General features: G+C 47.1%; 1 protein-coding gene across 3 annotated transcripts in view; it reads left to right on the top strand.

Annotated features, from left to right (window-relative positions):
- PSAP (prosaposin) overlaps nucleotides 1-12,760 on the top strand; it is a 198,167-nt gene that overhangs the window by 155,297 nt on the left and 30,110 nt on the right. For all 3 annotated transcript variants that reach the window (XM_029609276.1, XM_029609275.1, XM_029609274.1), the window contains one exon: nucleotides 9,188-9,351. In XM_029609276.1, coding sequence (XP_029465136.1) covers nucleotides 9,188-9,351 — 164 coding nt within the window. The remainder of the gene's footprint in view (nucleotides 1-9,187; nucleotides 9,352-12,760) is intronic.

Here is a 12,760-nt window from a genome sequence, read left to right as displayed (position 1 = left end):
AACCAGTCCTTTCGGACCAAACAGCACAAGAAGGGAGCCGGCTCGGGTTCAGGGCCCAGCCGGGCCTCCCAATGAGAATCAGCCGATCCATCCGGGGTACGGAGCCATAGGGGGCAGGTTAACCCTCTTCTACCCCAGATGGGTCGAGCTTACGTCGGACCAGTGGGTCCTCACCATCATCCGAGAGGGGTATTTTCTGGACTTCCTATACGCGTTTCCTCCGTGGCCCCTGCTGGGCACCCTTATACACAAGATTCAGAAGCACAAGGGCCTAGTTCTTCTAGTGGCACCAGACTGGCCAAGACGACCCTGGTACGCGGACATGAGAAGACTGCTGGCAGGGGAACCCCTTCCCCTGCTTCCTGTCCGGGACCACCTACGTCAGGGTCCCATCCTTCACGAGGATCCGGCTCAATTCTCTCTTACGGTCTGGCCATTGAGAGGACTGAAGGAAAGAGGCTACTCGGAGCCAGTGATAGATACACTCCGAGCTCGCAAGTTTTCCACATCCCTTACCTACGTAAGAATCTGGAGAGTATTTGAAGCCTGGTGCGATTCTCGTGGCACCAATCCACATGCGACCACAATCCCTATTGTTGTGGATTTCCTGCAGGATGGGCTTCAGAAGGGTCTCTCCCTCAGCTCCATCAAGGTCCAGGTGGCTGCGCTGTCTTGCTACGGTCCCCGGAGGGATGGCAAGACTATTGCCACGCACCCAGATGTTTCCTGCTTCCTGAAAGGAGTCAAGCACATTCGTCCGCCACTGAAGTGGCCAGTACCCCTGTGGAACCTCAACCTAGTTTTGGATTTCCTCGCGGGATCCACCTTCGGGGCCTGTCTCTCCGTTCTCTAACTTTGAAGATGGTGTTCTTGCTGGCTGTGTGTTCAGCACGCCGTATTTCGGAGCTACAAGCGCTGTCCTGCCGTGATCCCTTTCTCAGAATCACTCCAGAGGCTATCCATCTTCGCACGGTTCCATCCTTCTTGCCTAAGGTAGTTTCACAGTTTCACCTCAACCAAACCATTTCCTTGCCAACCACGGCGGGTTTGAAGAAATCAGAAGAAGGGCGTTTACTACGCCATCTCGACATCGGCAGATTGCTGCCCAGATATCTGGAAATAACAGAAACAGTACGAACGACGGACCATCTGTTCGTCCTTCACAGCGGGAAAAGACAAGGAGAAGCGGCCTCTCGGCCCACCATCGCCCGCTGGATTAAGGAAGTTATCAGAGCGGCCTACGTAGAGGCCGGGAAGTCACCGCCTCTACAAGTCAAGGCTCATTCTACCAGAGCCCAAGCTGCATCTTGGGCAGAATCTAGGATGCTGTCGCCTGCAGAAATATGTAAAGCGGCGACATGGTCCTCCCTCCATACCTTCTCCTGGTTCTACCGTCTAGATGTCCAGGCCAGGGAGGACACAGCATTTGCGAGGGCAGTCCTACGCGGTCCTCAGGCAGCCTCCCGCCCAGTCCGGGAGTAAAGCTTTTGTACATCCCACTTGTTCTGAGTCCATCTGGCTACACGCTAGGAAATGGTGAGATTACTTACCTGATAATCTCGTTTTCCTTAGTGTAGACAGATGGACTCGGCATCCCGCCCGGCTGCCAGTATACATGGGTTTCACCGATTCAAGGTAGGCCAGGTCATTTCTTACATAAGAGCGTCTCCTTTGCCAGGTGTCGACGCCTTCCGGTTGGGAATGCTGGTGGTCTCCAGCTCCTATCAATCGGTCAGGGGAATCCTGTTTCACTATTTCATTGATCGTCAGTACACATATATCCATAACAGCTTTTGCAAGGAAGATTACTGAATTGCCTGCTGCAGCTGAAACCCCATCTTCAGCCTCCAGTTGCATCCTGGGAACTCAACCTGGTCCTGGCATGGCTCATGCACTCTCCTTTTGAAGCGCTGCAGTCCTGCCACCTGAAGTCCCTCACCTGGAAAGTCATATTCCTGGGGGCGATCACTTCGCCTCGTAGAGTCAGTGAGCTTCAGGCACTGGTCATGTATGCATTATACAGGAAGTTCTTCCATGATCGTGTGGTCTTGCATACGCATCCTAAGTTTCTACTCAACATTGTGGCTGATTTCCACCTTAGTCAGTCCATTGTTTTGCTCACCTTCTTTCCGAGGCCTCCATTCCCACCCAGGGGATCAGGCACTCCATGCCTTGGCTTTCTACCTGGATTGTACTGCAAGCCACAGACAGTCCACCCAGCTCTTCATGTCTTTTGACCCCAACAGGCTGGGAGGGGTGGTGGGTAAGTAGACCTTGTCATACTGGCTGGCAGACTGCATTGCCTTCTGCTACGCACAGGCAGTCCTTTAGCTAGCTGGCAGAGTAAAGTCTCACTCTGTGCGGGCTATGGCAACATTGTTTGGCTCGTTTACATGCAGTTCCTGTCGTCAAAATTTGCCGGGCCGCAACTTGGAGTTCTCTTCACACATTTGCGGCTCGTTACTGCCTAGACAGGGATGGATGTCAGGACAGTGCCTTTGGTCAGTCCATCCTGCACAATCTGTTCCAGACTGCCCTACAGCGGTCGCAGTTGTGGTGTTCCTGTTGGCACCTCCTTCAGCTACTGTTGGTCTCATCATTTGAATGGGGCAGTCTGGAGCTTTGTATTCACGGTTATGTGCCAAACATGCTTTGACACTTATCCATGGATACAAGAACACAGTACTTAGATTTCGTAGAAAGTATAATTTTTTATTGAGTAATATAAGTATTTTTGGGAGATGCTGGATGCCACTTCTCTGACAAACTGACCACCAGCATCTTGTCATATATATATTAACTGATCCTTCTTTTATAGGTAAAATACAATACAGTACTAGGTCAGAAATTCTTAAGTTGCGTGACCACCTGGAGTATCATTTACATAGGTTGTCATGTCAACAGCATAAGAACATAAAATGCCATACTGGGTCATACCAAGGGTCCATTAAGCCCAGCATCCTGTTTCCAACAGTGGCCAATCCAGGCCATAAGAACCTGGCAAGTACCCAAAAAGTAAGTCTATTCCATGCTACGGTTGCTAGTAATAGCAGTGGCTATTTTCTAAGTCAACTTAATAGCAGGTAATGGACTTCTCCTCCAAGAATTTATCAATCCTTTTTTTAAACACAGCTACACTAACTGCACTAACCACATCCTCTGGCAACAAATTCCAGAGTTTAATTGTGCGTTGAGTGAGAAAACTTTCTCCGATTTAGTTTTAAATGTGCCACATGCTAACTTCAAGGAGTGTCCCCTAGTCTTTCTATTATCTGAATAACTGATTCACATTAACCCGTTCTAGACCTCTCATGATTTTAAACACCTCTATCGTATCCCCCCTCAGCCATCTCTTCTCCAAGCTGAAAAGTCCTAACCTCTTTAGTCTTTACTCATAGAGCTGTTCCATTCCCTTTATCATTTTGGTCGCCCTTCTCTGTACCTTCTCCATCGCAGTTATATCTTTTTTGAGATGCGGCGACCAGAATTGTACACAGTATTCAAGTTGCGGTCTCACCATGGAGTGATACAGAGGCATTGACATTTTCCGTTTTTTATTCACCATTTAATTTTTAATAATTCCCAACATCTCATCTGAGCTTCCCTCCTTGGTTGTAGGCTTGGCGGGGGTTAGCTCTAGCAGCCCTCATTCCCAGAGCTACAGAGCTGTGAGTAACTGAGGGGATTTACCGGTGGGCTGGTCCCTGCACCCCGCCCCCCCCCCCCCGGCCCAGAGAAAATATACATATTTTACTCTGGTGAGGCCTGAGCGTTTCGCTTTGCCACATTGAAAAGAAAAATAAATAAAAGTAAACAGAACGGTGTATTTGGTCTCCCGGACTCCAGAGGTTAAGTTCGGGCTTTCTCTCCTCTGCACCATGGCGATGCCGCACACCTCGTACTGTAGTGAAGCTGACAACTCGGCTCTCCCGCGAAAACCTCTGCTCCCGCTGTATCCCCAGGGGAGAGTGCCTATCGGCGGCAGCAGCTAGCAGGAGCAAGAAGCCTGCAGCACAGTCCCGTAGGGCGGGTAAAATGTTGCTGTCTTGTGGAGCATGGCCTGCACCATTCCCGCGAAGTGCGGGAACGGCATCCATTTTAATTAACTTTGCCGATGTAAATTTCTCTGCAGGGGGAGGGGATCTCCCTCCACAGCTGTCTCCACATGATTGGAGCCCTGGGTCTCCCCAGGACTCATTGCAAGCCTCTCCTGTGCCTCTAGGGAGATTTAAAGGTCCAGCCACCCTTTTTCAGCAGACTTTCTTAATGCATAAGGCTTACTTAGCTAGCCTTATGCCACCAGGAGATCCATATCCTATTCTGAGTTGGCCTGCGGGCCTTTGTGGCTTCATAATTGATTGGCCGATGTTTCGTCTGAGTCTCACAGTTGGGAGCATTTCCTTATAGGGGAAAAGTCCTTTTTGGAGACTATTTGGAGCAACTCATTAAATCCTTGGGAGATAATGTGTACAAGCTAGATGAGGACAGGGCAAAAGCCCCCAGGGGTTTTGGTCCTTCCCGTTCTCGTTTTAGAGGTCAGTGCCGGTTTGGTCAGTCTAGACCACCCACCTATGGCCAGAGGCAGCCATCAGGGAGTCCCCAGTCTTGGACTCATTCCTTTCGAGTTCCTCCAGACAAGCAAAGAACAGGTAGATATTCAATTTATTTTGTGGTTCCCAAGAAGGAAGGGGGTCTTTCAGCCCGATTTTAGACCTAAAGAAGACAACAGAGCTCTTCGAGTGCCCCATTTTCACATGGAAACTCTACGGTCTGTCCTCTCCTCCTTCAGAGGAGGAGAGTGTTTGGCTTCCCTCGATTTAACGGAAGCATATCTATACATAGCGATTCGCAAAGACCATCAGATGTCTACGTTTCATGGTACTCAGCAGGCATTACCAGTTTCAGGCCCTACCATTCGGGTTGGCCACCACTCCCTGCACCTTTACCAAGGTGGTGGTAACTGCAGCTCTCTGGCGGGAAGGGATTCTGGTTCATTCTTATTTGGATGATTGGCTCATTTGAGCGAAGTCAGAGGAATTATGCAAGACGGTTGTCAAAGTGGTGCAGACCCTTTACTCTCTTGGGTGGATCATCAATCCCACCAAGAGCTAGTTGTGTCCTATACAAATCCTGGAATTTTTGGGAGCACGATTTGATACTCTGATCAGGAAGGTCTTCCTTATGCAGGAGCCGATAGACAAGCTGATGTCTCAAGTTTGTTGTTTGTTGTCCCTGCCAGTTCCTAGGGTCTGGGATTACTTGCAGGTGCTTGGTTCTATGGCATCTATGCTGGAGTTGGTTCCTTGGGCTTTCGCAGAGGGCTTTGCTCTCACGTTGGGATCCCAAATCAGGAGTTCCAGATTCCCTTGCTGCTCCAGGAACCCACCAGGTCCAGTCTCGACTGGTAGCTGATCCCCCAAACACTTGTCTCGAGGGGTGGATCATTATGAAAATGGACGCCAGTCTTTCCGGTTGGGGGGCAGTTTGCCAATCTCAAGCGGCGCAAGGCCAATGGACACAGCAGGAGGCGCAGTGGTCCATCAATTGTCTGGAAACGAGCGGTGCGATTGGCCTTGCGGAAATTCCTTCCTCTCATCTGTTGGTGAGGATACTGTCAGACAATTTGACGGTAGCATACATGAACTTGCAAGGAGGAACAGTCGTCCAGTTGCTTCGGAGGCGGACAAGCTTATGGCCTGGCCGGAGCAAAATCTGGCCAGGTTAGCAGCTTCTCACATTGCTGGGGTAGACAACATTCAGGCAGATTTTCTGAGCCATCAGCGGCTGGATCCCAGAGAGTGGGAAATGTCCAAGGAGGCGTTCAAGCTCTTAACTCATCAGTGGGGAATTCCCCGCTTGGATTTAATGGCGACTTGGATGAATGCCAAGGCGCCTCGTTTCTTCAGTCGCAGAAGAGAACACGGGACGGAAGGGGTGGATGCTCTTGTCCTTCTGTTGCCCCGCAACATTCTGCTCTACGTCTTTCCTCCTTGGCCCCTGGTGGGCAAGGTCTTAAGAAGAATAGAGCCCCTTCCGGGGAGGGTTATCCTGGTAGCTCCAGAGTGGCCACGAGGCCATGGTTCATGGATCTAGTCAACCTAGCAGTGGACGACTCACTCCGTCTGGGTCATCTTCCAAATCTACTGAGGCAGGGTCCAGTATTTTTCAACTAGTCTGATCGCTTTTGTTTAGTGGCTTGGCTTATGAGAGGAGGCAGTTGAGAGAGAAGGGTTATCCGGATAGTCATTTCTACTCTTTGCGGGCACATAAAGCATTGACCTCTCTTACATATGTCTGGGTCTGGAAGGTTTTTAACTCTTGGTGTAGTAGATCGAAGGTTTCCCCTAGGCACGCCTCGATTTTCCACATCTATACCTTCTTACAAGAGGGTTTGGCGAAGGGGTTAGCTTTCAGTTCTCTAAGGGTTCAAGTGGCAGCCTTAGGCTGTTTACGAGGAAAGGTGGAAGGAGCGTCCTTAGCGGCTCATCCTGATGTAGTGCATCTTTCTTAGAGGTGCAAAGCACTTGAACCCTCCTCGCTGGACTGTTTGTCCTTCTTGGAGTTTGAATTTGGTCCTTTGAATGTTGTGCGAATCTCCTTTTGAATCACTTAAGCATGTTACTTTAAAGGGCCTAAAACTAAAAACTGTGTGTTTGGTGGCTATCTGCTTGGCTCGGAGGGTGTCTGAGATTCAAGCACTATCTTGTTGTAAACCTTTCCTTAGTTTTTCAGACTCGGGTGTCTCTGCGAATGGTACCATCTTTTCTTCCTAAGGTTTATTCCTACCAGTCGGTAGAGTTGCTGGCAATTCCGGACTTGTATCAAGAATCTCCACATGCTCGTGAATTGAGGAGGTTGTATGTTAGGCAGGTACTTCTGCATTACTTTGAAGCCACTAACTAATTTCATTTGTCAGATCATCTTTGTCTTGTGGAGTGGTCCTAAGAAGGGATATAAGGCTTCCAAGGCCACCACTGCCCATTGGTTAAAGGAAGCTATTGCTTCAGCGTACATATGTCAAGGGCGAGTGGTTCCAGACTGTCTTAAGGCTCATTCACTTCGGTCTCAGGCTGCGTCCTGGGCAGAAAGTCATTTGGTCTCACCCTAGGAAATCTGTAGAGCAGTGACTTGGAAATCTTTGCATACTTTTTCTCGGCATTACCATTGGACGTTTGGGCTCCAGACTCAGAGTTTTAGGAGCAGTGTGCTTCAAGCAGGGCTTTCTAGGTACTACCCCATGTAAGGCAGCTTGGGTATATCCTAGCAGTCTGGACTGATCCGGGTATGTACAGGGAAAGGAAAATTGGTTCTTACCTGCTAATTTTCGTTCCTGTAGTACCACTGATCAATCCAGATGCCCACCCAGAGTAGAAGTTGTTCAATTTTGCGAGTCCGCTCGAATCCTTTTTTTCCTTCAATTTTACTGGCAGACTCCATAGCAGAATGAAGATTTCACAATGCTCTTAATCTGTACATAGTTTTTTGTATTAGATTTGATCTAGCCATTGGATTTGGATTGCTGTTACAAGTTGAATTTAACTTCTGCTTTGATACTGTTTATACTGAAGGGGGCTGCAGGTGGTGTACCGTACTTACAGGTGGTGCCCTTCAAGTTTTTCTGTCTCCATCTGCTGGAAGGGAGGCAAATCCCAGCAGTCTGGACTGATCTGTGGTACTACAGGACAAAAATTAGCAGGTAAGAACTAATTTTCCTATAACTACCATCTCCTGTGGGATATAACAGGAGAATGTATTTTCCAACAGGAGGAGCAATATTCATCTCAATTTCACAGCCAGACAGAACTGCAAGGGAAGGCAGGAACAAATAGCAAGTTAACAAAAGCACATCCTTATTGTCCTCCCACACAACCCTGCAAAGCTCCTGGCAGAGCAGATGGCAAATATTGGAAGTGTGCTCAAGCACCCCACAGAGTGTGCTCAAGCACCCCACAGAGCTGCTGCCTATGCTTTTAACCACATTGAAGGAGGGCATTTTCAGAAGGCTGATTAACATGGGGAAAGTGCTTCTATATCAATATTCTTCCCATGAATTGATGTACTTAAAATATATTCTTAGGCACATGTCCCTTTTACATTTGAAAGAAATAAGCATAAAGGACTCTTAAGGAAGGACTTTATTATATTTTCCCAAATCCTTAGTTACTATCTTAAGCTGCTTTGGTTGTTTGGGTGTCAATAATATGATGGTAGACCCAGTGGATTATGGTAAGCAACTTTACCCTGAATATTGAGCTAGTCTAGTATCTGCATCTAAGCTATGTCTCCCAGTATGCAGCTGCAAATCAGAGGCTGGAGTCATAGCTGGTGAGCCTGTTAAGGTATTGGTAGTACCTCAGAGATAGGAAATGGGATGAGACCAAGGATGTAGTGGGTAAAAGATTTTTTAACAAGTCTTTTGGGTGAAACGTGTTAGATCACAGAAACTTTAAAAAAAAAAAATTGAAAATATGTGTGAATGGAATTATGTCCTCCTTACGAGGACATAATTCACCTAGTCAGGATATATTTGAATAATGTATCTGGTTATAGACAGAACTTGAGTTTTGGGTATCTTAAATATTTGCAATGATGTTCTTGTGCAAAAAGTCATCCTAAGAAAAGAATATGGATATAAATTGTGTATTTGCTTTCACTGATTCTTCCCCCCCCCCTTCAGAAAACAAGTTTATTAAAAAAAAAAAAAAAGTAAAGGTTTTGAGACATGAAAGAGAGAGGTTCTGATTTCCCATAGCTTAGTTAATGGTGATTTTCTACCACTTGTTGCCTTCTACTGGCAAGGAAGTTGGGTGGTGCCATCAGAGCCTTTTTGATTAATGCAAGGTAATCTACTTTTGGTTACTTTTTTTTTTTTTTTTTTTGTTTTTGCCTAGTTTTCACTGAAATTCCTTTTTGGGGTGGGTAAGTTTGTTCTCTTGGCGGGGGAGGGGGTGTTACAAATTTACAGGATATAGATGTTTGTTGAGATTTATGTTCTACCTCCATTGTCTACTGTAGAGACTGAAATTTGCATTGTTTCCTTACAGAAACTGAAGAATATGCAGTCTGTCTTCTCCTTCCTACCTCTCCTTTTGCTACTTCTCCATTGTCTATAGTGTGCTAGAACATTTTGTAGTCTATTGTATGAAGTACCATTTATTTCTAATGCTTAAACTTGCTTTCTCAACAGAGAGAATTACCCCAGAACGGTTGAGGTCTGGTGAATTCTGCAAAGTATGTAAACTAATAGTGAACTACCTGGATGTGGTATTAGAGAACAATAGCACAGAGAAAAAGATTGAAGATGGACTTCATAGAGTCTGTAACTTTCTTCCACCTTCTACTGATTATCAGGTAATGCAGCGTCTTGTCTCCCCTGAAGATTACCAACTTGCATAGTGCAAATGGTATTCTTGAGAAGAGGCTGTGACTTAACCGATCTAGCATCATTGTGATAGGCACCACTTTGCTTTGTAGAGCTGGAGCACCCTACTACTGCCCCTGGCCATGGGAACCAAACACCTTTTTTTTGGGGGGGGGGAGGACAAGCTAACCAGGCTCTGTCCCTGGCCCCTCTCCACCCTGCCACCTCTTTATCCTCTCCCATCCTTCTCTTCCTTTTGTCCTGCTCCTATCCCAACACTGATCAGCAGGAGAGTAGTGATGCCTCAGACCTCTTCTGCTTCCTCCTGCGCCTCTTCCTCCATCTCTGCTGCTTGGCCTGACTGCTGTTTTGAACCACTTGGGATTGTACAGAGCAGCATAGATGGAGGATGCAGCTAATGACATTCCTGCTGCCAAGCAGCAGCTGCTGGCTGCCTGACCCACCTCATTCTGACGTCTGTTGCCATGACAGCACCAGCCCCGTCCATGGGTTTCCTGTATTAAATAGAGACCTGGGTTGGAAGTGGAAATAAAGGGCTTGCAAGTTAGGTTTTATGTCTAGATTTGGTCTGTCTTTTCCTTAATTCAGTGGTTTCCAAACCTGTCCTGAGGGACCTCCCAGCCAGTCGGATTTTCAGGATATCCGCAATGAACATGCATGAGATAAATTTTCATGTACTTCCTTCCTTGTATGCACATTTCTCATGCATATTCATTGTGGACATCCTGAAAACCCGACTGGCTTGGGGGTTCCTCGGGATGGATTTGGAAACCACTGCTTAATGAACACCAAATTAAGTGATGTGAAGCAGAGTGGGAAATATGAATTCTGTAATGCAAAATCTGTTTTACTACTTTGCTCTTTTAGTGCTGATATCAGAAGTCTTCTGAATTACTATGGTTGTAAATGACTCCTCTTTCTCTTTCTCTCATAGAACATATGTTGTCTTTCAAGTGCACAGTAAAAGTGTAATTAAATTTCTACTATACATATTTTTCAATGGCACTGAATTACAAGATGTAACAGATGGCAGAACTGTGATAGCTGGGGCTTGAGAAAGTCAGGACTTAGTTCTATCAATAACTAAATAGATTAATTTGCATACCCTCAGACTAATCGAAGTCTCAATAGTTTTGCTTTGGGGCTTCATTCCCTTGCTTTCCCCTTACTTTAGTTTATCTTAATATACCACTTTTCACATTTTATTTTATATTTATATCCCACCTTTTGTGACACTTCAAAGCAGATTAGTCCCTAACCCCAGCAGATTTACAATCTAAGGGGTTCATTCACTAAATTGTGTGTGGTAAAAGACCTAAGGTATTTGAAATTCTTTGCATTATTCTGGCCCCAGGATATGTATTTAGATGTGCTGATTAGTATGCAAATACACACCAGTCAGCTCATTACTACTTAATACAATGCAAATTAAATAATGTGGCTTCAAAATATGCCGGCTGCCCTGCCCAAAGGATGGGGCTGTCCACCTGGCTGGTACCATTTTGAAAAAAGGCCTCTGCCTGGCCCTGTGTCAAGGGGACGCTCTGTTCCCTCACTAGATCACCAGGACTTGAATTGTGAGTAAGTGGGGGGTGGGTAAAAAAGGTGGGCAAGGGATGCAGGTACTGGCATCCAGGGTCTGGATTTTATTGAAGGGCGGGGATTGCGCCAAACTTAGAAAAAAAGTTTGTGGAATTTTATCTACATCTACCTCAAGGGATAGCAGGAATGGAAAACAGGGTCCTTGCAGATCCCTGGGATTTTTTCATTCTCCCAGAACAAGCAGGGTTGTAGTCCTCACATGGGTACATCATCGGATGGAGCCCGGCATGAGAAAACATATGTCAAAGTCTTTAAAACTTTGACTGGGCATGCTCAGTATGCCTAGTCGTATACCACGCGTCCAAGTGAGGTCTCCGCCTCAGTCCTTCCCCCCCCCCCCCCCCCATGCTTATTGCCTGCATTGCCTTCTACCAGCTCTAAATGAACCAATATTCTCACAGCCTCTGGAAGCAGGTGTAGGAGACAGCCGAGCGGCTGCCTCAACAGCAGCAAGATATCTTGGCACTGGTGCGTCAGGACCTGGAGTGTGGGAAAACACGCAGTGCATCCACCCACGATGTTTTCGAGATGGCAGTCTCTGCAGCAGGAATCAGCACCCTCAGAATGGCATGGCTGCGGGCCTCTGTTCTCCGACCAGATTTATAGGAAAGAGTCCCGTTTTGGGATGACCATGAGACCCTCCAGCATCTCTGTGCCAGCATTTCAGACCCTCCCTTCTCAGCCAGGAGGTCTGCGAGGCAGGGTCAGAGGAGGTCTTTCTATTGCCAGAGGAAGTCCTATGCTCCGGCCCCTCACTCCCATTCGCAGAGGGTAAGCGCTCACTGCTGCCTGGGACAGCCGCGAGCTCCCAAGCCCCAACCGGTGCCCCAGCCAAATCCCAGGACAGGGTTTTGACTAGATCGTAGGGGGCATAAGCCAGCCACCTCTACTCAAGACATGAATGGGTGGCTCAGTATAACCTCGGACCAGTTCTGTCCATCCTCTTTTAAGAGTATCAATTCGAATCTATTCGGTGTCATGCCAAATTCTCCTGCATGCCTGTTTTGGGGGCAGTTAATGCATCAGGAGGTACTGTTATGGGAATTCTCCAACCTCTTAACAGCCAGAATGGGTCGAGCCTTTCCCACCAAAGCAAAGAGGGCAGGGATTCTACTCCTGGCACTTCCTGATTCTAAGGAGAACAGGGGGGACTCCATTCTATTCTAGACCTGAGGGCCTTGAACAAGTTTTTAAAAAAAGAAGAGTTCAAGAAAGTTTCCCTGGGCACCCTGATTCCCTATGCTCTCTCAATTTAAAGGACATGTAAACTCACTTCCTGTGACCTGGAAAGATCTCGATGTATCTCAGATTTGTGGTGAAAAAACAGCAGTTCCAATATTGGTTTCTGCCTCGTGTGTCTTTATGAAGTACCTAGCTGTAGTAGGGGCACACCTCTGCAGATTGGAAGTGCATGTTTTCCCGTATGTGGACGATTGGCTGGTCAAGAGCATCTCTCAGGCAGGGGCAGATTGATCCTTGTGTTGGAGTCACTAGGGTTGATCTTTCCGAAGATGTGTCTTGGGTCCTGGTAGCTTCTAGGAAGCCTTCCACTAGAAAGTCATATAGACTGAAGTGGAGAAGGTTTTCTGTGTAGTGTGAGCTAAAGGCCCTAGATCTGTTACCTGCCCCACACAAAAACTGCTTGATTACCTTCTGCACCTATCGGAAGCTGGCCTAAAACCAACTCTGTCTTGGTGCAATTAGTGCATACCACCAAGGTGTAGATGGTATGCCCATCTCTGTACAGCCTATAGTTGAATGTTTCATGCAGAGCCT

Source organism: Rhinatrema bivittatum, chromosome 7 (assembly GCF_901001135.1).
Source record: "Rhinatrema bivittatum chromosome 7, aRhiBiv1.1, whole genome shotgun sequence".
NCBI lineage: Eukaryota > Metazoa > Chordata > Amphibia > Gymnophiona > Rhinatrematidae > Rhinatrema > Rhinatrema bivittatum.
The sequence above is the reverse complement of the archived record's forward strand: the minus strand, read 5'-3'. Positions and strand labels throughout refer to the sequence as shown.